At 55.1% G+C, this 21,964-nt stretch overlaps 7 protein-coding genes across 7 annotated transcripts; 6 read left to right on the top strand and 1 right to left on the bottom strand.

Moving 5' to 3' along the window:
- Nucleotides 1–1,908: 1,908 nt before the first annotated feature.
- Nucleotides 1,909–3,402, top strand: CGCA056_v001672 (uncharacterized protein; the record flags this gene model as incomplete). The annotated part of the gene is made up of 1 exon (XM_037316932.1): nucleotides 1,909–3,402. The coding sequence occupies one exon, from the start codon at nucleotides 1,909–1,911 to the stop codon at nucleotides 3,400–3,402; it is 1,494 nt and encodes a 497-aa protein (XP_037185440.1).
- A 3,722-nt stretch (nucleotides 3,403–7,124) lies between these two features.
- On the top strand, nucleotides 7,125–9,821 carry CGCA056_v001671 (Uncharacterized protein; the record flags this gene model as incomplete). The annotated part of the gene is made up of 3 exons (XM_037316931.1): nucleotides 7,125–7,238; nucleotides 7,353–7,680; nucleotides 7,732–9,821. 3 exons carry the CDS (start codon nucleotides 7,125–7,127, stop codon nucleotides 9,819–9,821), a joined length of 2,532 nt encoding a protein of 843 aa, XP_037185441.1.
- Nucleotides 9,822–11,022: 1,201 nt separating this feature from the next.
- On the top strand, nucleotides 11,023–12,045 carry CGCA056_v001670 (3-beta-hydroxycholanate 3-dehydrogenase (NAD(+)) 2; the record flags this gene model as incomplete). Its single annotated transcript, XM_037316930.1, has 3 exons — nucleotides 11,023–11,509; nucleotides 11,606–11,779; nucleotides 11,876–12,045. The coding sequence occupies 3 exons, from the start codon at nucleotides 11,023–11,025 to the stop codon at nucleotides 12,043–12,045; spliced, it is 831 nt and encodes a 276-aa protein (XP_037185442.1).
- Nucleotides 12,046–12,316: 271 nt separating this feature from the next.
- nahG-0 (Salicylate hydroxylase) lies at nucleotides 12,317–13,656 on the bottom strand (the record flags this gene model as incomplete). Its single annotated transcript, XM_037316929.1, has 3 exons — nucleotides 12,317–12,674; nucleotides 12,730–13,099; nucleotides 13,155–13,656. 3 exons carry the CDS (start codon nucleotides 13,654–13,656, stop codon nucleotides 12,317–12,319), a joined length of 1,230 nt encoding a protein of 409 aa, XP_037184476.1.
- A 1,051-nt stretch (nucleotides 13,657–14,707) lies between these two features.
- On the top strand, nucleotides 14,708–15,677 carry CGCA056_v001668 (NmrA-like family domain-containing protein; the record flags this gene model as incomplete). Its single annotated transcript, XM_037316928.1, has 2 exons — nucleotides 14,708–14,962; nucleotides 15,012–15,677. The coding sequence occupies 2 exons, from the start codon at nucleotides 14,708–14,710 to the stop codon at nucleotides 15,675–15,677; spliced, it is 921 nt and encodes a 306-aa protein (XP_037184475.1).
- Nucleotides 15,678–16,494: 817 nt separating this feature from the next.
- NMRAL1-2 (NmrA-like family domain-containing protein 1) lies at nucleotides 16,495–17,548 on the top strand (the record flags this gene model as incomplete). The annotated part of the gene is made up of 3 exons (XM_037316927.1): nucleotides 16,495–16,668; nucleotides 16,722–17,142; nucleotides 17,211–17,548. The coding sequence occupies 3 exons, from the start codon at nucleotides 16,495–16,497 to the stop codon at nucleotides 17,546–17,548; spliced, it is 933 nt and encodes a 310-aa protein (XP_037184484.1).
- Nucleotides 17,549–18,320: 772 nt separating this feature from the next.
- On the top strand, nucleotides 18,321–19,208 carry CGCA056_v001666 (uncharacterized protein; the record flags this gene model as incomplete). The annotated part of the gene is made up of 2 exons (XM_037316926.1): nucleotides 18,321–18,606; nucleotides 18,661–19,208. 2 exons carry the CDS (start codon nucleotides 18,321–18,323, stop codon nucleotides 19,206–19,208), a joined length of 834 nt encoding a protein of 277 aa, XP_037184483.1.
- Between the last annotated feature and the right edge of the window lie 2,756 nt (nucleotides 19,209–21,964).

Genomic DNA, 21,964 nt, shown 5'->3' with positions numbered 1-21,964 from the left:
TGCTGGTCTTGTCGTTGCATCCAGAAGGAGGCATGTCTAAAGTAGGATGAGACATGGAGCAAACCGGGGGGCTGGAAGCTTCAATCTGGCAGCGAGTGCGGGCGCTTGATGAACCAGAGAGAGTTGGAGAGTGAGTTGGGGGAAGCAGTAGGCAAAGTTTAAGGCTTGCCGACAGGAAAAACGAAAATTGCCGACGGAACCAACTGCTGCGGCAAGTTTATCGCGACAAGGGCCTTTTCTAAAAAGGGTTAAGGTTTCCGTGTTTGAATGAACGGCACGCCCTGCTAACCGCAATATTGAGCTTGTCCCTTCTAAGTTATACGTTCATGCCACCGCATGTAGTTAATCAAAACATCGTGAACTGCTCTGTCCCGTCCGACTGGGAGTGTGCTACACTGTTAGGGATCGGCAAAAAACTTACATTTTCTTCTATTTCAACCGAACCCCAAACACTTTGTATTCTTCAGAAACCATGTTGATGCCACCGGCATTGTAATGCAGTTCATCCGTTGTCAATGGAATAACCCACGAGCTTGATTGGATCAAAGGAGTGTGCTTGAGTAAGACGCAAGCACTGGATAGCTCCGCTAAAGAGCCAGAGATGAAACGAGTTTCCTTCGCCGGAGGGATACCTTCAAGAATGCGAGCCAATGGGGAGAATAGGCCCAATGGCAGGAATATCACCGATTGGGACAGAAGAGGTGTTGAGAATGAAACTCGTATTCGGAAATACGTAGTCTACCAGGAAAGACAGAAGAGACATTTACAAGTTGCGACTCAGTTTCTCCGCAACGAGACCACGCCAAGCTCACCCAGCATGCATGCAATCCTCATCGTATGATGGGACGTTGACCATTATCGTCTTACAATACGAGATACGAGAATACAACATCAAGACCCCAGTCAACGCAACTGCCGGCATGGAAACATTACACAGCTCAAACAAACCCCTAGCCAAACATGCATACTACAGGATAATAAGGATGATGAAGATCTTGCAACAAGAAGATAAGGATGTGTTCACTCCGCGCAATTGGATGCCACTCAAGAGCTCCCTCGCTTTCTCTGTCAATGCGAGAATGAAGCTAAGTAAGACAGGATGCGAAAGAACTACTTTTTGATATCGTCAGATGGGTTTCCATGCTGAAGCTTAGGTAAACTTAGAGAGAGCTGGAGAGTCTCCGTATTGTAGTTGATTAGGACCTGCTTGAAGGCCGTCAAGACTCGCACATTGCCATTGCCTTCCTGGATAGAACATTGGCTGAAGTGCCCATGTCGTTATTTCCTCCAGGTGTGAGCTCCAAGTGGATGGGCTTTGAAGCTTCCTCGACATACCGTCGAGACATAACACCGAGAATCCTCATGGCTGAGCTCAATCTCAGCGAGGAAAGTCGTGCAGCACGCCAGCTTTGTCTAAACCAATATCTCACCAGACACCAGACAAAAGTACTAATTCTGTTGTACTCGCCAGTCTATCAAAGCTCATCATCTCCGTAAAAGAAATGCTGAACAATCCTTTGGCGTAATTTAATCATAGAAAAGTACTTTTTTAATAGACGGAGGAATTGCGAACAGCCTGTCCTTTGACTTTGTCCTTTGAAGAAACACAATTTCATTGACACGTCTTTCCTAACGCCAACTCAGCGCTTAGAGCCTGAGATGAACAATGAGAGGAAACACAGAACAAGACCGATTGTTTGACATCGTAGACACCTGGTCGGAGAGTGGTATAATAATCGCGGCTCAGGGTGATGATCCAGATTCGGAACCATTCAGAAACAAGCATCTCTTACACCAACAAAGTCAAACGCATCTCAATTCACTTGCACATACTCTACATTTCACACAACAGCCTCACCAACTCCATCTCAACAATCATAGTCAAAACTTCCTCTACTCAAAACTAAGATGGCATCCTCCAGCCACGCCACGCCATCTCTCCCAGATGTCTCTCCCATCCCCCGCAACCCGAAATACAACCGTCTCGAAATGCCAGTCCGCATCCCCCTCTGCCCCCACTACACGAAAGACGACCCGGAAAGCCTCCTCAAATACATCAGGGACCACAAGCACAAGCACCTGAAGACCCTCTGGAAGAGCCACCTCCTCATCGAGCAGAAGCCCAAGGAGACAGGCGGGTGGTACTACGCGCGCTGGAACCCGGACAAGGTCCCGGGGCCGCGCGACGTCAAGAAAATGCTGGACTGGTACGCCACCAAGAAGCTCTTCAACTTCCCGCGCGTGAAGAGCGTCAAGCTGCTCGGGACGGGGTTCACGAACGTCTACTTCCTCGTCCGCTTCTACATCATGCCGGGCGAGCGGGCCGAGGTGCCGGAGAAGGTCATCCTGCGCTTCTCGGCGCCGCTGTACGAGACTGACGACTCGGAAAAGGACTTCGACTCGCGGCTGGACCACGAGATCGCCGCCATGTGCTGGGTCCGCCGGACGGGCAAGGTGCCGCGGGTGTTTGTGTACGATCCCACGGGGCAGAACGAGCTGCGGCTCGAGTGGCTCGTGATGGAGCCCGTCGAGGGCTTCGTGCTGCGCAAGTGCATCGACCAGGACTACTGCACCTGCCAATCGGGGCTGCACGGCCTCCAGCCCGTGGCCCGGCCGTACCCTGTCTACGGGCCCGAGGAGAAGAGAAGAACTGACATCGAGCTTCAGGACCTGTACGACAGCTTCCTTGACTCAGGCCGCAAGTGTGGTGAGGTTCCTGAGCTCGGCAAGTTCATAGGCGGCCTCGACATAGAACGGGGTGATGTAAATGCTGTCTTCAAGAAGGGAAGATTCATGGACCAGCGGTTTGATGTCGCCAGGCTGAAGTCCAAACTGGTGACGAAACGCGGACCATTTCGAACCTTCGAACACTACTTTGACGAGCTGTTCTCCGTCGCATACCATGACAGAGAGGAAGACAACAAATATGCCCTGAAGATTGAGCTCGAACGCCGACTTGGAAAGCAAGGTTTCAACTACCGAGACTTTTTTGAGAGAATACGGGAGGAAGAAGCGCAGGAAATCTGCGTGCACAACCTCAACCTGGACGAGGGCAATATCCTTGTAGATGAGGATGGCAAGATCAAGGCCGTCATGGGGTGGGAGGACGCACTAGCCTTCCCAAGTTCCTGGTTTGGCCATATCACGGACTTGGTGGTTGCGATTGGGCGCATCCACGACGAAAGATATCGCCCCCTCAATGAGATGCTTGGGCCGTTTCGTTACATGGGGAGGTGGGGCTATTCTGGTGTCATGCCCTTTCCCAAACTTGACTTTGGCAAGATCCATAGTTGCCCCGATTCTCATCTCTTCAGTTCGACGCACTTTGATATAAACGAGGCTCGAATTCCCGAGCCAAAAAAGGGATTGCTGGAGCGGATCATGACCAAGTTGGAAGTTTAGAGGCGTCGCTTGTACACTGTTTCGGACAGGGAATAGGAAACAGCACAAAGAAAATTTTGGAATGCTTCGGAATGAGATGGACAAACGTTTTCAACAGGCAGTGTATTTCTTTGGTATATGTGATCACTTGTCATGGCAATTCAGAAGTTTCCCATTGAATCCAAGGAATACAGACGACGCGCTAAATATGGCTGAAATTGGTGAAATAGGAAACGAAACGCTCCAATCAGACGCTTCGCGGGAAAGTCGCGGCGAGGATACGGCGGCCAACGACGGGGACAGGGGTTGCGGCTAGATCTCTGCGGATGACCGAAAGGAGATATTGGTCCGGGGAACATGGTAGCAATTGTGCTGTGCTTGCCAAGGCACCCTTGAGCGTTCATGATTCCGAGCGGCAGATTCTCAGCCGCGGGATGGATGGGGGCCGGAAGGGAGACAATGATGGGTATTGACTTGGATGGCACCGTCCGGGCCGGTCAATCAGCACAGGGCTGGTGCTATTGATATTGACCCATGGCTGGTTGGGAAGCCGAGAGAAAGTCCATGGCCATGGATGCGCAATACTTGGAAATGCGATAAGCAATTGAAATTGATTGATGGCTGGTGATGCAGTGGCTTGATGTTGCACAGCGGATGGCGTCAGAGCAAGTCGAGATATCCGTGAGGTGCATAGCACGCGCTAGTGATTGTAGCTTGACGTCATGGATCGCGCAGAGAAGCTATCGCGTGGTGGTGTGTTGTTGTGTGGAGGACGATCGCGATTTGGCGCCAACGTCTTGGGCAGAAAAAAAGTAGAGGAAAACAACAATTTGCAATGCGCATACAAGAAAAGGGCGAGACAGGCCGGTGCAGCGTTGGGCCAGCGGCGATTAGGACAGGGCCGGACTGGAGGGTTACGTGTCAATCGCGTAGTGGCATCCACTTGGTGACGAATTAGGAGCAATTGACAGCAATAGAGTGACTGAAAGGGAGGTGATCGTTCATCTTGGGACCCATGAACGGCTGTGATGCCGCTGCCAATGTGCCAATGTGCCAATGCAGAGCCCGGCGCGGCGTGGGTTTGGGTTGGATTTGGATTTGGGTGCGGCGCTTGCCAGGGCCATGCAGGCATTTGCAGCTTTTTTTCCCCCGAATGCTGCGGCGATCCATGGGTCGTGAATGGATGGATGGATCATGGGCCGGGGATGGGGCAGATGCTTGACGATGGATGTGCAAAAGCAGCGAGACGTGCCAGAAGCGACGCCATCGATTGTGCGAGTGGCCGGGGGCGTTGTGCTCTGCAAGAAAAAGCTGGCAAAAGGCGCAGTGGTGGTGGTGATGGTGATTGTGATTGTGGTTACACCGAGCGGGAAGGATGGGAATGCGGAGGAAATAAGTGGTGAGGCGTTGGGGGAACGAGAGACGTCGGGTACAAAGTTACGAACGGATATCTTGGGGTGGTTAGCTAAACGACGGCGGGAGGCAGAAACATGTCTCTGTTTCCTCGTTCTTGCCGTCTTTTTTTGGGCTGCCCTTGCCTCCTACCGTGCTTCCTTCCTTCCCTTCGAGGTTGAGGTCGAGGTCTAGAGGCAGGGGACCTAGGTGCGCGACGGAGTAGGCAAGATGCCATCCCGTGTGGTGTCGTGGCTGCCTCTAGAATCAGCAACTTCCTCTCGCATTCACGAAATGATAGTACGATACCCGTCGCGTGCCCCGAATGTGCGGCGGTTGACATGACGACATGGTCGAAACACGCCACAGGAGACGCGCATTGCAGCAGCCGTCGCCGATTCCGAAACATGGCAATCACCATGTGCCTTTGTACCTCGCTGGTGCTTCCTTAATGCCAGACGCGCAAGATGCACGATGCACCTGCGCGACGGCAACAGACGACAATTCCACAGACTGGACTGGACTCGATTGAGGTGGATGTGAGGGTGGTGTTTTGTTCTCTAACAGGGCCCCTGGCCATCCACACCACCTGCCGCCGTGCCGCCCTCCTGCTGCATCTGCATTGAATCCAGATCCTGGCGCACATCACCGAGTCGTCTCAACATGTCGTCCTCCAACTGCCTTGGTGGTGCTCTTTCAGCTGGCGGCATGGACCAAAAGGGGATCAATGGGAGTGCGCCAAGCACGAGGACCTGATCATTCATTGGCATTGGACCTGGAGAGACAAGACGACCCGGACAGACACCTCCGAATGGAGATGGCCGAAAGGCAGCTCAACTCTCTACTTCCAGCACAAAGGGGTCTCAAAGTTTGAAAAGATGAGGCCGTTGGAATTGGAAGCTTCCCTCGAGCCAAACTCTGTCCGGTGGCCTGATGTCTGCAGTGCGACAGGAATTCATCACGAGGGAGGTTGGGAAACGGTTGTCTGAGAAGCAAAAGCAACCGTCCGAGCGCAATGAAATTGACATATCGGCAGATGCACCAGCGAAGGGATCGGTGCTACGGGTTAGCAGCAGAAATCTAGACCACGTTTCGATTACGGGCTACTCGCAAGACAGCCAGCGTCGCCTACCTGAGCGTCTACCCCTAGCGCTTTCGAACAGGGTAAGCTGTGAGTTGTGAGCTGTGAGCTGTCGACGACGACGATGTCAGCACGTCACGGCGATGCGTGCAAAGTCGTTGCTGCGATGCGGGCGGTGGGACCACCAGGGAAATGGGGGCGAATCTCCCCAACCTGCAGCGGCGCTAAGATAGTCGGGGAGAAATGCCAGTGCAATGCCAGCTGGAACAGACCAGTGTCGACCCCGGGCGGCGGGTGGCAGGAGCTAAGGCACAACAAGCAAGCAAACAGGGCAGGTGCGGTCCAGCTGCGATGCTCCTGCCCGGCCTGCACATCGTCGTCTGAAATTTTTTTATGTGGTGCACTGGCGCGGAAGGTACCGCTGCACAGGTACCTGCCAATTCAACCGATGACGTACTGCATCAACATTCCCTACCCCCTTCCTTCTTCACCAACGTCACCGTCGCAGTTGCACCACGAGGAAGGAGGCAGGCAGGCAAGGAAGGAAACGAACAGACACTCACACACTGGACGAATTGATGGACCGGGCAGGACGGGTCCATCCAGATCCAGATCCAGCCCCCAATTGCCCCCAGTCCGCTGTGATGGATAGACACTGGCACCGACACTGATAAACGCACACATTCGAAGGGAAGGGGCAGACTGGACAGGACAGCAGACCAGACAGGACCAAGCTCCGAATGGCAATCGGTGATGCACCTGCACTGGACACTTTTAGGCCTTACCTAACCAGGACCTGGGGGCCCCCCTTTCCTTCCAAATTTGCTGCGAAACCGTCCCGTCTGCTGCCACGCGCCTTCGTCTCGCCTCGCCTCGCCTGGCCTCCCTGCCAATTGCTAGCTCCAAATTCGCTTCTGACGCAAATGAGCCTGCTTTGCGCCTGGGCACACAACCTGCTCCAACCCAATCCAAACCTATAAACACCTCCCGTCACTCAACCTTCGCTTTCTTGCACCCTCTTCTCTCTGATCTTCTCTCCCTCTCATCAATACCTGTCGCTGTTTTTTTCCTTTGGTACAGGAACATCAGCCTCACGATTCCAACTATACCCAACCACTCTGTGATACCCCACCCCCCTTCAAACGACAACAATACCACAACAACCACGCCGCTTTTGTTCCTCCCTTTTTTGAACCTACTACCATACCATTAATTATTATACCCCGAAGACCGTCGATTCAGTTTTTTGCGATAGCTACGATACCCAATCATGTCAGCAAACGTTAACAAACCGACCGACCTCAAGCAGAAGGAGGCCGACGTCAACCGCAAGCTCCAGCTCTATGGCATCGTCTCCGCTTTCCAGGCTGGCAAGGTTCCCTCGGTACGTCACTGCCGGCATCTCTTGGCCCACGCGTCTCCGCTGGGCTGATCCCTGGCCCTAACCTTGTTTTGCACCCTGCAGAGTTGCATGACACTGACGTGATCCCCGCGACAGAATGACCAAATCGATGTTGCTCTCAACAGCTTCCTGGCCTCCAAGGCCCTGTCCAGCCCGTCCGAGAAGCTTTCTCCCGAGGGCAAGGCGCTGATCACCGACACGCGCGATGTTATCCAGCAAGCCAAGTACCTTTTGCTGTCCAAGAACCAGGGCAACCTGCTCCAAGACTTCATTTGGCAGACACAAGAATTCGACCCCAAGGCTGTCGATGTTCCCGGTGCCCCCATCAACAAGGAGGTGGCTCAGCAGCATGGCGACAAGGCCGTCCAGGGTCTGCGCACCCTTGGCACCCTGTTGATCACCAACGGCCAGTTCCGCAAGCTGCGTAAGTTCCATCATCCCTGCCATCGCACATGTTTATGCTAATTGTCCACAGTCAAGGATGCCAGTGTCCTCCTTCGCGACATGGCCGGTGATGCCGCCACCGAGGCCGCCCAGCGTGTCCGGCCTTCGGGTGAGGCCTTGGACCAGATGGATCGTCCCGCCGAGGACAACACATGGCATGATGCCCCCGACTTCTCCAAGGACAACTTCAAGAAGCAGGCTCAGGGTATCTACAAGGGCTCGCCCGCTGATGATGCTCGCGAGATCATCAACGCCGGTACGCAGTCGGCTCATCCCCAGGGCTCCCAGAACCCCCAGGACCTGGCCGCTACTGCTGCCCGTGACCAGGCGCAGGGTACCAACTCGGGTGTCAACGCCCAGGGTGGCATCAACGCTGCTCGTGACGTTCTCCAGAAGAAGTATGATGAGAACGTGGACGAGGAGACAAAGGAGAAGGCTCGCCAGCGCAACGAGGAGTACAAGCGCCGCACCAAGGATTACTTCAACAAGAAGATGCCCCAGGAGCGCAAGGACCAGACCATCTGGCGCCTGAAGAAGATGGTGCTCGAATGCCAGCAGCACCCCGACTACTCTCAGGCCATCGAGACCCTCCTCAACCTCGCCGAGGAGTATGCCGGACACTCGCGATCACTTGCACAGGGCGGAAGTGGTACTGTCAAGGACGCCCGTGCTGGTCTCGCTCAGGCCGAGTCTGACCTCAAGACTCTCATTGAGCGCTTCGCCAACGGCACCTCCACCGATGACCTCTTCGAGTCCATCAACCAGATCTACCGCGATGCCGACCAGGATCGTGAGCTGAAGGACTGGTTCAAGGCCATGGACCGCTACGTCCGTCGCTGCCTTCTGGAGCAGGGCTACATCCTGGACGATGATTCCAACCAGGAGTGGAACCACCTGTACGACCATGGTCGCTACCTCCTGCGCGAGAAGTACCGCGCTCACACCGACCGCGTTTTGGATGAGATCAAGTTCTTGGCCGACCAGTTCGACCAGGATCCCCAGAACAAGCGCTTCGCCGAGTCTGTCCAGAAGCTCTTCACTGATCTGGGCAACGATGAGAATGGCAAGCCCACCTTCAAGCCTCACCTTCTCAAGGATCTGTCTGAGGTCATCATCCCCTCTCTCTTCGAGAACGTCGCCTACATCCCCGTTCCCCGCATCGAGTACAGCGACCCTCAGTTCGACGCCGTCATCGAGAACCTTGTCCTCGAGTCCGACAACTTCATGCCCAACGTCTTGGAGATTAACAGCGAGAACTACTTCCTCTGGGGCCGAAAGAAGATCGCCAACAAGCACAAGCAGTCCTTTGAAGTGAAGGTTGCTGGCATTCAGCTTGATCTTCGCGATGTCGCCTACCACGTTAAGCGCAAGCAGGGATTCCCCTCCATCACCGACACTGGTGTTGCAGACATCCTTCTCGCCGGCGACGGCTTCTCCTTCAAGATGAAGCTGTCCTCTGCCGACAAGAAGGACAAGCAGAACTTCTTCAAGATTGACAAGGTCGATGTGGATATCAAGCACATGAGCATCAAGCTGAAGAAGTCCAACCACAAGCTTCTCTTCAGCATCGTCAAGCCCATTATGCTGAAGGTCCTTCGCCCTGCGCTGCAGAAGGCCGTTGAGCAGGCCATCAAGGACCAGGCCACCCAATTGGATGCTCTTCTCTTCCAGGTCAAGCAGGAGGCTGACCGTGCTCTGGACGAGGCTCGCTCCGACCCTGAGAGAACCCCCAACATCTACAACCGCTACGTCACTGCCATCCAGAAGCGCACCCTGCAGGGCAAGCAGAAGGCCGAGGAGGCTGTCGCAGACAAGAAGGTCAACGTCGCCATCACCAAGGAGGAGTCTATCTTCCCCAACATCAACCTTCCTGGAGGCATCAGCACCAAGGCTACCGAGTACAAGGAGCTTGCCCGCAAGGGAGAGCGTTGGGAGAGCCCGGTCTTCTCTATCGGCAAGGCTAACAAGTCTACCGACATCCCCGAGGCCCCTCGCGTCGAGCGCAAGAAGCACGGTCTGCCCTCTCAGAATGGCGCTGTCAACGGCAACCCTGGCGGCGACCTGAACGGTACCGTGCACACCCTCGGCAGCCATAACCCTGCCGTCATCAGTGGCTACTAGAGGGGTTGAAATAGACCTTTTCCTTTTGTCATGGAGATTGCATCATGAGTTACGGCAAACGAAAAGGCTTATACCCGGATGAGAAGGGAGGTGGTACGATGAGAACTTAATGACGTGTTTCCTTGGTAATAATTATGTAGTATCAGAATTCACTTGTTCCTTCACTTGATTTTTCCGAGCTGTCGTGGTGAAAGACTTAGTGATTGCGGAGAGAAAACCCACTATTCTCCTTCAATCACCAACCTAATCCGAGTCTATGCAGAAGCGACGGGCTCGCAGTATGCTAGGGCCATGATTCAGAGCACCACTTCTTCTTCTCCACATCAATGTCATGTTGGCCCGGACCGGGCCGCGTCTGCGGAAGGAGAAAAAATCCACCTGTCCGTTCAAGCACCGGTAAGCCGGAGAATCGCCCTAGTACCCGGTCACCGACACTGCCTGCGCGCATCTCCCATCTGCAGATTCTATCCAAAGACCGGATTTTTTCAATCAAGAATATCGGCAGATCGTTCTCGAAGGCTTTACTTATATCCCTTCAACCATAAGGAAGGGTATTGAGGTAAACACCTCCAAGCCACCGCAGGCCGTGATCCGAACCCGAGCGCAGAGGAATCCAGGAACCGAGGCCCCCAACGGGCCAAAGGCCAGGCAGCGAAGACAAACACCACGTTCATCTGAATCGAGTTTTGGCGGATGCCCACCCCGTGCGTCCCGCGGGTGAGTGGGGGTCCCACCCAAAATCTCGGGGTCGTTCTCGGATCTTCTCACTTGACAACAATGCCATGTTTTGCCAAGCATGTATACGCCGTATCTGAAGATGCAACAATCCCCTCTTTCCCGCTGCATCTCCAAGTCGTCCCTGAAGCTAATAATGCGGGGGAAATCTGGGGTATAGTATGCACAGGAGCAGCCCGCGGCGGGACGTCGGATCTGTCCCCCCTCTGCGTCGTCGTCGTCGCTCTCGCTTTCGCTTTCGGCTTGCAATAACCGGCGACATTTTATCAGACTTCACGCATCTTCAACGCTTTCTTTTATCAGTGCTATGCGGAAAGCTCATATATATCAAGCTCACATCTTTCAACTGCATTTCGTTCCTTATTAGCTTTCATCTCATCTCACCTCACAACCACCATCACCAACGTTATCCGCACTACTGAACCCCGGATCAACTTCACCCTCACCCTTCAAGTAAACAACAACAATGTCCGTAGACTACACCTCCAAAACAGTCGCCATAACAGGCGGCGCCGCCGGCCTCGGCCTCGCCCTCACAAACGCCTTCCTCGCCGCCAACGCCACCGTGCTCGCGCTCGACATCTCCCCGGCCGCGCTCGAGGCCCTCCCCGCCGCCGTCCCGGAAGCCCACCGCGCCCGCGTGCACGCCATCAGATGCGACGTCACCTCCCCGGCCTCGGTCGCGGAGGCTTTCGCGTCCTACCTCTCCGCGAACCCGGGTAATCGTCTGGACGTGCTCGTCAACAACGCCGGCATCTCGGACAAGATGCACCCCACCGGCGAGTGCGACATGGCGATGTGGGAGAGGAACATCCTCGTGAACATGACGGGGCCGTTCGTCACGAGCCAGGCGGCGATTCAGCAGTTTCTGAAGCAGGAGGCGCGCGAGGGCGGGCAGCGGGGCGTGATTTTGAATGTGATTAGTGCGGCGGGTCTGAATGGCGCGAGAGCTGGTACGTCTCAACCCCTAAATGGAGAGGAATCCCCAGCATCGTGAAGGAAAGACGGAAAGAATGATGGATCAAATCACCAAACTAACAACGCAAAAGGCGTCGCATACACAGCCTCCAAACACGGGACCGTAGGCCTTACACGCAGCACCGCGGCCTTCTACGGCCCCAAGGGCATTCGCTGCCTGGCCATCATGCCCGGTCCCATGAAGACCAACATGGCGCGCAATGAGAACCACATTGCTGATTTCCACAAGGAAGGATTGGCTGTCGGTATGTACCTTAGCTCTCATCCCCCCACCATCCACCATTCCACCGTCTGAAGATGAAGATGCGGGAACGAAAAAGGAAACACTAACCAGAGCAAAGTTGTGTCGACGTTCAACACGGTCCATGGTGACCCCGCGAACCAAGGATGGAACTTTGGATGGTCACCGTTGGAGCAGGTCGCCAAGACCGTGCTGGTCTTGTGTTCGGATGGGATGAATACCATCAACGGCGCATTGGTGCCGACTGACATGGGATGGACGACGGTATGATGTGAGCGGGCTTATGAAAAACTTGTGTAAATGCAAGGGACGGTGAGAGAAATAGAATCTTTCAGGGCAATGAATCACTCATCTTGGTGATGTGGAAAATCGCAAACCCAGCTGTACGACCCCTTCAACCATCCAATCCTTCCACCTTCCAATTATCCTAGCTCCCATTGAACTATGGTGCTCCGTGAGTCCAGTCACAGGAAACTACCCAAACATATCCTCAACTGTCCAATCCCCCCTTTCCCCATCCGTTAACCCTCCGCCCTGCTCATCATCTGTTCCGCAGCGCCGCGTGGATCCCGTTGTACGTCCAGTTCAGCCTCATCCTGTCCAGCTGCGCCTGCGCCGACATGTCCGTCACGTGCCTCGAGTTCTGCTGCACCTGCGACGCCCGCGGCCGCCTCACCGAGTCCCAGGTCTGCAGAGCTCCAAACACGTTGCTCGCGTCCACGTTGTCGTGCAGCAACAGCCGCAGGCCCTCCGCGTCTTCGATGGCCTGCGTTGCGCCCTGGCCTTGGAAGGGCGTCATGGGGTGCGCCGCGTCGCCGATGATGACGGCGCGGCCGCCGACGTAGTGCGTCAGCGGGTTGGCGTCTTTGACTTTGTATAGTCTCACGTCGTCGACGGTACTTTTCTCGGTCTTCAGTCACGCTCGGGTTTTCACGAGGTGGGGGAGTAACTCACCGCATGAGGTTCAGCATCCACGGCGCGAAATCTCGAAAGTTGTCCAGCAGCTCGTCGCGGTTGCCCTCGGCGCTCCAGGATGTCTCGCTCTCCTGGGATAACATGGAGTCCGGCACCCGCGCGACGACGTTGAGCATCGTGTTGTTCCGGCACGGGTAGAAGATGATGTTGCGGTGCAGGTCGTCGTCGGCGGTCATGAGGTTGAGGAACCCGCCGGTCCGCGGGTCGATCGCTTCCGGTAGCCCGTCGAGAGTTTCCTTCGCCTTGTCCAGCGGGTACACGAACCGGTAAAGCGACGCGCCGCTGGAAATCATCTCCGGCTCGGTGCCGAGGATCGCCTCCCGAACGATGGAGTGAATCCCATCAGCCCCTGCAAATTCATCAACACTCATCCCTTCCGTCAACCGCAACGTAGATAATCTCACCAACAATAACATCGGCCTCCACAACCTCCCCGCCGCCCAACGTCACCCTCCCATGCTCCACATCCACCTCCGTCACCCGCACCCCCTGCACCACCCGCGCCGGCGGCCCCGAGATGCCCAGCTTCGCCGCGTCCCCCGTCGCCAGCCTCGCCAGCTCGTCCTTGAGGTCTTGGCGGTGCATCAGCAGCCACTCGCTGCCGAACGGCTCCGTTACGCCCGTGATCTCGCGCAGCAGGTTGCCCTCCTTGTCGTACGTGCGCGTGCCCGCGCACACGGTCGCCTTGACGCTGTCCGCGCGGAACTGGAACGCCTTCTTGAGCATCTTGCTGCCGTTCGGCCCGAGCCCGATGCCCGCGCCGCGCTCGGGCGCGTCGGGCGCGTTGAGGTCGTAGACGACCACGTCGTGCTTCTGGCGCAGGACGGCTGCGGCGGCGAGGCCGGCGATGCCGCCGCCGACGACGGCGATGCGGAGCTTGGTCCCGTTGGTGGTTGTGCTGCTCATCTTGAGAAACGCTTCGGCTACGGCGGTGTTGGGTATTCAGTCCAGCGTGATTGCTGCCTCAAGCCCTTCGCTTGCGTCGGCTGGAGATGAGAAAGAAGGCTGAGTGTCGATGAGATGTAGTTAGGATCGGCTATGGCGCCTGCCTCCCCATGGGGAGGAGTCCCCCGCATGACTGGGAGAATTGGTATTTCTGGTGCGACATCAAACGAAATTCTAAACATAGACGGGTACGGTTTACGCTGATGTCCCGCAAAGCCTAAAACCTAAATCTGGTTGCTTGTTTGGCGGAATCGACCAATGAAGCATCCCAGATGTGACGGGACATTCATGCGTGCGGGTATGGGACGGGGGTGGGCTGGGTTTTGGTCCAAACATTTGGTGATGTCAACGAGTCCGAGCGGTTGGCGGGCCGGGTCTCGTGGTGATGGCTTCCGGGACCGGGGATTGGGTTTCTGTGACCCGCTCCGCTGGAGTCCGACCCGGATCGGAAGGGGGTCCGCTTTTTTGATCATGTTCTGGTGAGATTGTGAAGAGTCAGCATGATTTGGTCAGCCACAGTTCGTTCCAGTGTTTTCGTTTCCATCCTCGACTAAGGTATCCATGGCGTCGGGATGACTTTGTGGCTGCATATGCAGCAGTGGCATTCCCGCGCGGGAAGCCCACCTCGGAAGCGCCCCGCAGCTCGGCCGCCGTCGGACGCCGGGCGGTGCAGTCCCCCAAATAAGACACAAGCAGCTTAATCAGACCTCGCCCCGCTCCGCTCAGCAAGCCCATCCGGGACAATTGCACGCCGAGATTGGTAAGGCCGTATCGTATCGGCACCATTTGGTTCGACGCCACCGAGGGGCGCATCGTCCGAGACATTGTCGCGTCATCAGGCTTTCCTTACCAAGTGTTGCTAGCGCAACTCCGAGGTTAACTCAGCATTCCATCGGAGACCTTCTCTCATCACACGCGACCATTCAGACCTCATTGTTTCTTTCCATCACACAATCGATTCACCTTCCTGCCATTGTTTCGTGCGACCTAAGCACTACTCTCACTCCTAGCCATGTCGAGAGCTTTGTTGATCTGCGGTGCCACCGGCAAGCAGGGCGGCGCCGTGATCGACCACCTCCTCCGGCAAAAGGCCGACTTTGAGATCCTCGCCGTGACGCGGTACGCCGAGTCCGTCTCGGCCCAGCGCCTGCTGAAGAAGTCGAAGCAGGTCCGGATCGTGCAGGGGAACATGGCCGACCCGACGGCGCTCTTCAAGGCGGCAAGCGAGGCCACGACGAACCCGATCTGGGGCGTCTTCAGTGTCCAGGTAGGCGGAATACAGCCGCGTCCGATGATGTTTCACTGACCGGTTCTAGACCCCGATGGGCATGGACCAAGGCGGCGGCGGCGAGCTCGGGCAGGGCAAGGCCCTCGTGGACGCGGCGCTCGCCAACAACGTCTCCTTCTTCGTCTACGCCTCCGTCGACCGCCACGGCGAGGACTCGCTCACCAGCCCGACCAACATCCCGCACTTCATCCACAAGCACCAGATCGAGCAGCACCTCATCGCCAAATCCAAGGGCTCCAACATGGAGTGGGCCATCCTGCGCCCCGTGGCCTTCATGGACAACTTCACGGACAACTTTCCCGGCCGCGTCTTCGTCACCGCGTGGCAGATGGCGCTGCGCGGCAAGCCGCTGCAGTTGATCGCGACGACGGACATTGGCTTCTTTGGCGCGCAGGCGTTTGTCAAGCCGGAGGAGTACAAGGGGCGGGGCATCTCGCTGGCCGGGGACGAGCTGACGTTTGAGCAGATGGTGGGCGTGTTTGAGCGGACCACGGGCAGGCGGCCGGCGGGGAGTTGGAAGGTGCTGACGTGGCTGTTCATGACGCTCGTGAAGGACTTTGGGTTGATGTTTAAGTGGTTTCACGACGTGGGGTACGCGGCTGATATTTCGAAACTGAAGAAGGAGTATGCTGAGCTACAGGATCTGGAGACGTGGTTGAGGACGGAGAGCGAATTTAAAAAGTATATCAAATGAGGCGGTGATGGCTTCAGTGTGTCTATTTCTTTTTTCTGTCACCATTTCTATCGGGCCCAAGTTTAATAGTTCAACACATTCATCGTATTTCAGTTGTTTATCATTTATGCAAATCATGTTGTTGGGCGCTGATCATGGCGAACACTTTGCTAGCTTTACCTGCCTGCTTTGATCACTAAATCTGCGAGAGTACAATGTACTCTGAATGGTATCCATGTCGTGTTGAATATGAGTGAGATTGAATCATTCCATGATGAGCTCTGCAAGACAAACCATGAATTTAAAATTTCCTCAGCATGCACAGACGTCCGCTATGCTGTCCACCCGTCGCCGTTGCAGACACGGAGCCGGGTGGGTCCAAGCCGGCGGCACATTGGCGACATCGGCCTCCGATGAACACCGACATCAACTTATCGGCCCGCCCGGTCTCAGACTAAGGTACCTGACTCTTAAGCTGTGGGTGGCAATATCAAACTCCGCAAAGACGCCGCCAAGATTCTCGCGGCTCCACTGCGCCTATGACAACGCATATTGGCCCGTCCAAGTCCTACCGACATCATTCCATCCATCGGAGGTCTTGACTCGGGTGTCCTCCACTTCGATGAGTTTCTAATGCTCCGCAAACGTGTTTACGTGACGCCGTTTGTTTGTTGCCTGGGCCCAGAGACGTCTCGTACGCGAAGTGATGTATTTCGCAAGTCATGCAATAGGTATGTAAAACGAGCCAGTGCTGGATCTACTGCTGTTCCTAACCATCTCACAACACCTTCACCGACATCAATCCCAACCACGCACACCAACCCAAACATCACTCGCCATGTCAAAGCTTCTCAGTGTTTTCGGAGCCACTGGAAACCAGGGCGGTTCCGTCATCAAGGCAGTCCTCGCAGACCCCGTTCTCTCCAAAGACTTCAAAATCAGGGGCATCACCCGCAATGTGTCCAAGCCCGCTGCGCAAGCTTTGGCTGCCAAGGGCGTTGAAGTCGTCGCTGTAAGCCATCCTCCCCGAAACCATTCCCGACCTGTTCGCTAACAACGTTCTAGGCCGATATGACCTCCAAGGCGTCCATCGCCGACGCCGTCAAGGGCTCCGACACCGTTTTCCTCGTCACCACTCCCGACTTCATGTCGGGCGGTGGCACTCAGGAAAAGCTCCACGGCAAGAACGTTGCCGACGTCGCTTCGGAAGCCGGGGTCAAGCATCTGATCTACTCGTCTCTGCTCCACGTCACGGACACGACCAACGGCCGCCTCAAGCACGTCGTCCACTTTGACGACAAGGCCGAGGTCGAGCGCTACATCCGCGCCAAGGGCATCCCTAGCACCTTTGTTCTGCCGGGATACTTTATGAGCAACTTTACCGCGCTGCAGATGATCCGCAAGGGCGAGGATGGGTTGCATAGCTTGACGTACCCCGTTGGTGATGGGGCCAAGTTCCCGCTCATCGACACTGAGTCTGACGTTGGTAAGTTTGCACCCAGGCCCTTAGACGTGATGTTGCGAGACAGAGGCTGATGAATGGCGTGATCTCAGGCAAGTTCGTCGTCGCCGCCATCCGCAACCGTGACTCAGTCCTCGGGAAGCAGATTCTCGCTGCGGCGGACTACTACACCCCGTCGCGCATCGTCTCCGAGTTCCAGGAGGTTACCGGAAAGACGGCTCGCTTCGTCCAGATTGACTCGGAGACGTACAAGAGCTTCCTCCCTGGACCCATGGCTGATGAGATGTTGGAGAACCACCTGTTAATCGAGGAGCCTGGATACTACGCTGGCAAGGACCTGAAGGAGAGTCTGGATCTGGTCAGCGGTGTTGGATTGAAGCCTACTTCCTGGAAGGAATTCTTGGGGGCGAACAAGGCAGCTTTCCAGTAAACACAATGACTTTTACATAGACAAGTTGTTGATAACAAAGAGTCTCAAAATAACGAAATACAGCTCATTGATCGGAGACCTCCTTTCTTTCGTAGTCTTTTACTTCTCCCAGCCATCAGACATTGGAAAGCCTCCCGCAGCCACTGCCACCCCCTCCTGTTGGCTCAGTGACATTCCGAGTCGCCTCAGGAGCTGCTAAATATACGCACAGAGCTTGGGCCCCAGACGTGGTGGCTTCAGAAGGAAGTCTGATGATCCGCGCTATCGCGGTTTTAGTCTGGCAAACAGTCTTCCATCCATCGTGAGTCCTGACCACGCCCAATCAGGCTTAGTGGCCGGTGAAGCTAGCAACAAATCATCGCCGATGCGCATCTTAGTCTGTCTGAAGTTCTCATGATCCAATCAAGCCACTGCATATCCTTCGCAAGGGTGCCGTATGGTAAGAGTCGCGCAAAGACAATGCTACTCCTTCATTTCAGCTTTTTTCGGCAGAGGTGGGCATAGGGCTGTGTTGAAACCAGCTGCAAAACATGCCCCGATTGAGCATCCCGCCACCCAGGCAGAATAACAAATGGGATCCAGCCACATCAATGCTTCAACTTGCTTATTCCAACTTTTCTTTTTTCCCCTCTCCTTTTTTTCGCTTCTCGAAAATTTTCTGTCGTCTTTCGCGGTTGTGACCTGTCATTTCTGATCAAACCTTCTTTCCATCCCTTGACTATCTAAGACTGTGTTTCAACTCCACGAGAGATTCGGCTCCCGGCTCCCCACGATGTATCGCGAAATCCTCGGGCTGGCGTACCTGGCCGCGATCGCCTCCGCGCAGTGCTACCTGCCCAACGGCACCAACCGGGCGAGCACCTCGGACGTCGGGAAGAACACGTACAAGCCATGCGACGGCAACGGTCACAGCATGTGCTGCAACACGTACACGGGCAACGTGTGTCGGGACGGGTTCTGCTGGAGTGAGAGCGGGAGGGTGCTGTGGCGCGAGAGCTGCACCGATCCGACGTGGCAATCGCCAAAGTGCCTGAAGCTGTGCATCGACAGCTCAATCAGTAAGGAACCAGGTTTCGTGGGTTGGGGAGCGGCAACTGACGGTGTGTTCACAGAGGTGGATGCGAACAGGACTCAGGCGCAGACGGATATCGTGGTGACGCAGTGCGCCGACGGGACATATTGTTGTGGGAACGCGGATCCGGCGAGGAAATGCTGCCAGGCGGGGAAGGGTGTGCGCGTCGTTAATGGCCAGGTGGTCGCGTCATCATCGACAACATCGTCTGCTACAGCGTCGGCGACGACATCAGCTTCAACTGCGGACTCGTCGACTTCAGTCGAGACAACGATTGCCGATACATCTGCGGATACATCCGACTCCAGCCCGGATAGCAACCGAGCTGCTATCATAGGAGGTGCTGTAGGCGGGACGGTGGGCGTGTTGCTGCTAATTGGAGGCATCGTGGCGTTCATGCTGCATAGGAGGAAGCAGAAGACTGTCACTGAGGCGACTCATCTTGGTCTTGTTGGTGGTTCTGGGTCAAATGCTTCTGTGACCGGGGCAGGTGATGGTGTTTACTTCAAGGAAATGTCGGCGGACCAGCAGCGATTTGAGTTGTATGGTGGAACACCACCGGTAACTCCTGCTCCCTACCTTAGGTAAACGGGGGAGCATTTGTATATCAAAGTTTCAGATATTGTGGCTATTCATTCATTAAAGCGAAGTTGAACATTCGTATCATGATGATGGGGCAGAGGGTGTGGCTGGGAACAAGATTCACATGAGTACCTCAGGTAGGTACTTCAGGTCTGCACCTTCCTCTTGTTACATCTGGTGTTGACAAAAAGTTTTATTCTCTGGCGCTGACACTTCACCTTTACCTGGCCCTCCCAGCTGTGTGAAAAGCTTCTTTCCATGAACCCGCCTGCCTCACTCAGTTCCTTTGGCAGGACAGCCGCCTGAGGCAAGGAAAGCAACGCGTTTGCCCACAACAAAGATTTCCTTTCCCTGTCAACAAGCACCACGATCCATCTTCACACACGACCGGACCAGCGTCAGACACCAGTCAAGATGGTCAAGCTCACGGAGCTTCCGTGTGAGATCATCACAAGCATCTTGGAGCAATGCAGTGCGCGCAGCATTTTCACTGCTGTCCAGTCATGCCGATATATTCGCTACTGCCTCCTACAACACCCCAGCCTTGCAGGCCGAGTCATCCTGCGACAGATTCCCGAACGACTGCTTCCCTATGCAGTTGTAGCGCTCCATGCTGATCACTCGCCGATCCCCCGAACGGAGCCAATGGTCCAGAACCTCATTAATTGCCTCTGGCCCAATTTCACGGCCACTGCAATTTCCGAAGTCGAACGAATGAGCCTCGGTCATCTCCTCAAAATGGAGGACTTGCATAACATCATCCACACCATGGCACTTGACTATGCTAATGAGGCCTGGGACTTCATACAGACTACCAACATGCGCGTCCCGAGTCCCGGCACCCTTCAGCTGTCGCAAAATGAGTACCTTCGTTTCTGCCGGGCTTTCTACCGCGTGGAAATCTTCCATTCTGTCGAACGCCCCGGACCTGTTGGGCCTTTTCGGCCTCGTGCCTGGAATGAGGGCGAAATTTACCTCGACCCTCTCCCTTCATGTGATCGAGAACAGATTGGGTGCGTCCTGGAGTATCAGGAGAGACTCTTCCTCAACAGTGAGTCGCTATTGAATGCGTTATCATTACCAGAACTGACTTTTCTTCGTCAGGCGTACGGGAGGTCCTTGCACACGATGTTGCGATGGGTCACATTGGAGTCAACTACGTGAGGCCCCAGTATGACAATGTTATTCAGAACTGGGTAAGTACCTTCCATCATCAGGACTTATCGAATTACCCATACCTTGTCATCCAACTATCCTTCTGGTGAGATTCTGGTGACTTGGACGTCAGCTAACGTCCTTTCTCAGTTGGCCCAAGGACTGCGTTTCCTCGTCAAGATTACCAGCGACCTGTCATACGACGAGAAGAAGAATCTTCTGTACTCCAAGTACGGCCCCGGCGACTTGATCCACCTCTGGAAATCACTTGATATGTCCCGGACCTGGCTGGATACAGATCGGCAACCGGCGGACGACCCTTGGGTACACAATGAGGACGGATCCCTTGTTCACCTCGACAAAGACGCTGTCGATGCAATGGACCTAGACCTCGGTCCCCGGGAGGCCTTCGCGCGTTCAATTGCAGGCCCGACGCCGATCGAGGATCTGGGCTATTGTGGCTCTCGAGACCGCGCCTACGTACTGTGGGACATGGACCGTCTCCTCCAGCTTGAGGCGGGTTGGGCGTGGACGGTGCCCACTCGCTCCTCGGATAGATTCTACATCTTCGTGGATGAACCAAAGCCCATTCGTGTGCCGGCTAAGTATCAGGGGGTGGGAGCGGAAAAGGATTTGGAGAAGTCTATTCAGGCTCGCAAGGAAATCTGGGACAAGGGAGGCTCCGGCTACTGGAGAGCCGACGATCTCAGCAAGATCATGTGGGCTGGAGAGAGATGGGTTCCTCACGCATACCCCGAATACTGATGAATGCAACGAATGGGAGTTTGGAATCGGGGAAGGTATCGCCAATTTGGTGTAGAAGCTGTTAGTGTATCATCGAGCCCATCGATAGCTGCCTTACATGAACTAGCCGCAGTACATTTTTGATCAGATATGCGAGACCCATTCGTATCTCAGGAGTTCATTCGAAAAGCCTGAAGAAACTAGTCGAACTACGAACAACAGGGAGGACGACAGAAGCGGACGACAGAAGCGGACGACAGAAGCGGACGATGGCAATGGCAGGAGGCACCCGGGGCAACCTGGAAAACCCCAAAGATCGTGAGGTCTGTTGAGTCGACAAGTAATTGATCAATCGTGACGTTTCTAATCCCACTCCGCGTCTTTACTGGGTCATTATTCTTTTTCGCCCGTCATCCTTTTCGGGGTCGTCGTTGTTCCTGCCTCTTGGGTGAGTTCGCACCTGCCTCAAGCAACCGCCAGATTTTCACCTTTGCATCGGACTTGGGGCCGACCCGTCTCGAGCTTTTCTCCCCCCTTCTCCTACTTCGACCAGAGAACGTGTGGAATCTCTTTCCTACCATCTACAAGCAGCGACGCCTTTTCGCTCAGGAAAGATCTTCCACCATCAACATTGCGAAAGACTCTATCATACCCATGATGAACTCAGGAAATATGGTAGTGTTTCAGTAATTCATTTTGAATAAAGTAGCGGCAACTACTTCCGCGTCATCCTTTGCGCTCCCGCTCTCCCAGAGCTTAAAGCCCTCGTCTGTGCCTTCTAAAGGCTCAAGAACGGCCGCATTGACTGCTGGCTCGGTGGACTTGCCCATTAGGTCATCGACGTCTCTGGACTCGACGGCAGT

Source organism: Colletotrichum aenigma (genome assembly GCF_013390185.1).
Source record: "Colletotrichum aenigma strain Cg56 chromosome Unknown KSG_Cg56_contig01, whole genome shotgun sequence".
Taxonomy (NCBI): Eukaryota; Fungi; Ascomycota; class Sordariomycetes; order Glomerellales; family Glomerellaceae; genus Colletotrichum; species Colletotrichum aenigma.
The sequence above is the reverse complement of the archived record's forward strand: the minus strand, read 5'-3'. Positions and strand labels throughout refer to the sequence as shown.